At 37.2% G+C, this 4,140-nt stretch overlaps 1 protein-coding gene across 1 annotated transcript; it reads right to left on the bottom strand.

The window, feature by feature from the left end:
• Positions 1-369: 369 nt before the first annotated feature.
• On the bottom strand, positions 370-3,774 carry LOC122041572 (ubiquitin-conjugating enzyme E2 variant 1C-like). The gene is made up of 5 exons (XM_042601296.1): positions 3,460-3,774; positions 1,146-1,285; positions 918-1,043; positions 717-843; positions 370-635 (listed from the first exon to the last, which is right to left on the bottom strand). Exons 1-5 carry the CDS (start codon positions 3,485-3,487, stop codon positions 577-579), a joined length of 480 nt encoding a protein of 159 aa, XP_042457230.1. The 5' UTR covers positions 3,488-3,774; the 3' UTR covers positions 370-576.
• Between the last annotated feature and the right edge of the window lie 366 nt (positions 3,775-4,140).

Genomic DNA, 4,140 nt, shown 5'->3' with positions numbered 1-4,140 from the left:
AATAGATCAATCGTGTGTCCCGAGTAAAAATTGAAATTACTTAAAAAATACACCTGTCTTTTATCATCACATCAAATCCTAGGGACGGATCGATATATCCATAAATCTTAAATCCTAAATCCCTAAATTAGGTAAGCTTACAGAGCAATGTATCCATGTGTTTCTCTATTTAGGCTCACTACTTGAGTTATATTAGGTGCCACCTAGTCTTATCAGGACTAAGACTCGAACCTTAATGATCTGATATGATTCATGTTCGATTCGATCAAAGTTGAATGTGCCGGACCAGGTAGAGTAAACCCGAGTGGCATCGACGAAAAGGGCCCATGAAAGAATTTTCATTGGATCTGCTACAAGGGTAGCGCAAACTTGACATAAACTCAATGACAACATAAAAGGGGAAGTAAGTTCTGCATCAGTTGGCACCTGATCACTTAATGATAATCTCAGAGAATAGTTTAGGCTGAGAAATGAGAGATAATTATTGTTACTTAATTACAAGAGATGACTATTTACCCATCTACTGGTCGATACCGAGCCGCAAAAGAGGAGCATTCTTGAGTGAAGTTCTCCTTCTCAAAGAATAGCACATCTCGCCACAAAATCCTTTTGTTCCATCCTCTCATCATCATTGCCTGAATTGTTCATTGAGGTGTGATTTTACACTGAGAAAGGGCGGAAAGAAAGGTGAAGATGATTTTTGTTCGTAGTTATACCTTCTGTTGGCTGATGAAGTTTTCGGTTTTGGGGAGCTGACATCTCTTTCTTCAAGCATGTTAGAATGTCCTCCATTGTGTATTCCCTTTGCCAATTAGCGAGCATTGGGAACAAGCTAGGTTCGACCTGAAATTTTTAAGAGCGAGATGAAGTTCTATTGTTACTTGTATGGAAACAAATCGAATGTCTATAGGAACTACCACTCCAGTTTCCTGATTGATGCAAGTCATGTTGATTTGTGACTGGAAACGGACGGTCGGAGGTTTTTCGGGATAGTCTTTATCGCAAAAGAGTTTCAACTGGTATATCCGCCCTTCATGAACAGACTGCAAACAGAGTGAGCCAGATGGGTAAATAGTGGACATATGGTAATGGAAGCATAAAGAAGACTAGTGACATTTTTGAAACAGTGAGATAAGAAAATTTACATTTGGGGGACCAATAATCGTCCCTGTCCACGATCGCATATAAATATCTTCAGCATCATCCATTCCGTAGCTGACAGTGCCATCACCGATGCCCTTTTCTCCCCTCTCGAGCTCTTCCAGCAACCTGAAGCTTCTTGGAACTGCAGAGAGAAGGTTTACAAGTTTCACTGATATGAAACCATAATTGCTAGTGGAGAACAAAATTAATCTTCTCTGGCATCATTCTATCACTGCAAATCAATGCAATTATTAACCAAACCAGAAAAGCAAATCTCCAGTACTGCGAAGTAGTAACTGAATTGAGGTTAAGCTCAATATGTTATGTAAGTCGATTGAGGTTGAGTAACGTGAAAAGTGACTGGAAGAACCTCAGGAGAAAGTTGAGAAATGCACTGCAAAATGCAGAAACAAGTTGTGCTACTTCAAAATCTTCTCTAGCATTATTAAGAGTCGATGCAAATCCAGAGGATAAGAATGCCAAATGGCACGATACAAAGGAGTATACAGTAAAAACAAATTAATTTAGGCTATATCAGTTTAGTCAATAACAGTTTTGATTGTTGTTGATGTGGTGCAAAAGGAGATTAGTGCAGGTTGTTCGGAATGTTCAGAAGGATGAGTTTCTGCAAGAAAAAAATATAGAAATTCTTGATGCAAGGAATATTACCAAGGGGCTTCCTTAATGCATTAGAGGTAGTTAAGGGGGAAAAAAACGTTTTTGATGCCAGCATCCCTAAGAAGTGAATTGATGCTTGGAAGTCTTTCGGTAGTTGGTGACATGGTGAGGACAAATCATTTGTAGCAAAAGTTGATTTGGTAGGCAATAATTTTGTTCAGAAAATAATAAAATCTCTGGAAGGAGCTTTCCCTCAACCAAACACAAGAGCAGATGTTTCCTGGATTATATTAGTTTTCCTACTAAATTTCAGCTACTCCTAATAGATAAAATGCACATGCCTCTGCTTTGTCTCTTCAGCACATTAAAAATATGCAAGCGAGTTCCTTTCCATTTCATTTCATGATGATCCAAGTGAGGTGGTTTCTATTTACTGCCATTCGTAGTTGTGGCTTTGGATGAAAGCAGAAGTAAAATAAGGACTTCAAATTTTAACATTTAATGGTTCAAAGGACTCCATTAAGAATAATTGGGAAGTATCACAAATCTCCCAAACCTTAACAAGTTGAGGGGAACTTTGGTGGATGGGAATAGAAATATGGTAGGGAATTTGATGCACCATAATAGTTAAATACTGCCATATCAATATAATTATTGTATCAATACTGTAAATCCAACATATCAATACAATCACCAATGATCTGTTAGATACCTTTGCAACATAAATGCTGAATTATCACCACTGGTTTGACAATTAAAAGGCTACAGTTGTGAAAATGGTTGGAAGCACACATGTCTGATCAACCAACTTCACTATTTGTTATAATTCCGACCAAAACAAAAGTCCTTATGTAATGGCATGTAAAGTATAAAATAGTTCAACTAAACAGATCATCTGTATGCAGCGCATAAAACTGGTAATATAAGCAGCAAAAAAACAAACAAAAGTAGATGAGGAGTTCTGATTTCATGACTATAGCTCTGATGCATGTCTAAATTCAATTAGGCCAGAAAAAAATTCCATTGTTAAAAGAATCTATTTTATATGCTAATGAGTTATGACATCAGGAGCTAGGACAATAATATTTGACTTCTCTGATATTTGCCTTACAAAACTGTATTTCAATTTCCACACTCAATCCTGAATGACACAGTTTCATTTCTTTGCACTGCCTACTGGAGGAGATGAAAAATAAGTATATTAAATAAGCTAAAAAGAAGAACGCAAACTTGATTTGTAACAGGGAAAGCTAACATAGCAATACTTGAACAAACAACTTCTATAAACTATCAATGACATGTTTATCATACAAAAGTGGAGTAACAATGGTCAATGAATTGACAAAGGAAAAGTACCAAAATAAATTGCTTCGCCAATGACACAAGGGCACTCTTTCATACACCTCCTTTCGTTTGTTCTCAACTAAAGTGTTCAAAATTTACTTATTTTCAAAACCTACTAACAAACTGAATCTGTCACTCTCTGCATCTTATCTAGACTCCTCCAATTACAGAAATCGGTCAGTCCGAAAACTTGATAACACACATGAATCACCTCCGGCGTCTCATATGTCGAAGCACAATCTCTCATTTTAAAATTGAGGGTACCAGGAAGCGCATCCCAAGAAAGCCGAAAATAGCAAACGAACAAAAAAGAAAAGGAAAAACAAAAAACTCAAAGGTGGGCAGAAAGCGCACCAACAACACGCGATCCTTCGGAGGCCATCTTCGAGCAGTTTGCAACTCCACGAAACGAGAACAAGAGGGAGGGGTAGAATCGAACTTAAAGTAAACTATGATGAAGCGGATCGCGAAGCCTTCCCTCCGCGGTTAGCTGCCGCGCTGGGGTCAGGGGAATCAGTATCCTTCCCCGACAAGCAAAGCGGGAAGGAGGAGGGTTACTTCTTCCGTCCCCTTACAGCGACATCGCCAGCGTCGAAGAGCGGCAGCACGAGGAAACCGAGAAAGGAGAAAAAAGGGAAAGTAAGAAGAAGATGAACTGAGCGATGGTGGAATTTGCGGTTATTTAAATATAGAAAGTGGTGGCAGCGAAAACATCACTAAGATGATATTTTTCTCCTTTTTATTTTTTTTTAAATATCATTTTAATTAAATTGGTAAATAAAAATTTTAAAAAATATATATTTTTAAATAAAAATTTAATAAGAGAATTGTGTGTCTTTTCTCCCTGAAAACTTAGTTTTGGCCAACACTTCAAATAATACAAATGGATGATAACGAAAGAATTAAATATTGTATGGCACAGCTGTTTTCCATTTTTTTTTTCACATGAATTAAACATAAAAATACTTCATTTTTTTCTTTGAAACAATTCCATCATAAAATAGTTGGTCGAAAGTTAAGAAAGCACCATTTCGT

This window comes from Zingiber officinale, chromosome 2A (genome assembly GCF_018446385.1).
Source record: "Zingiber officinale cultivar Zhangliang chromosome 2A, Zo_v1.1, whole genome shotgun sequence".
Classification (NCBI taxonomy): domain Eukaryota; kingdom Viridiplantae; phylum Streptophyta; class Magnoliopsida; order Zingiberales; family Zingiberaceae; genus Zingiber; species Zingiber officinale.
Note: the sequence above shows the minus strand (reverse complement) of the source record. Positions and strands in the feature narration are given on the sequence as shown.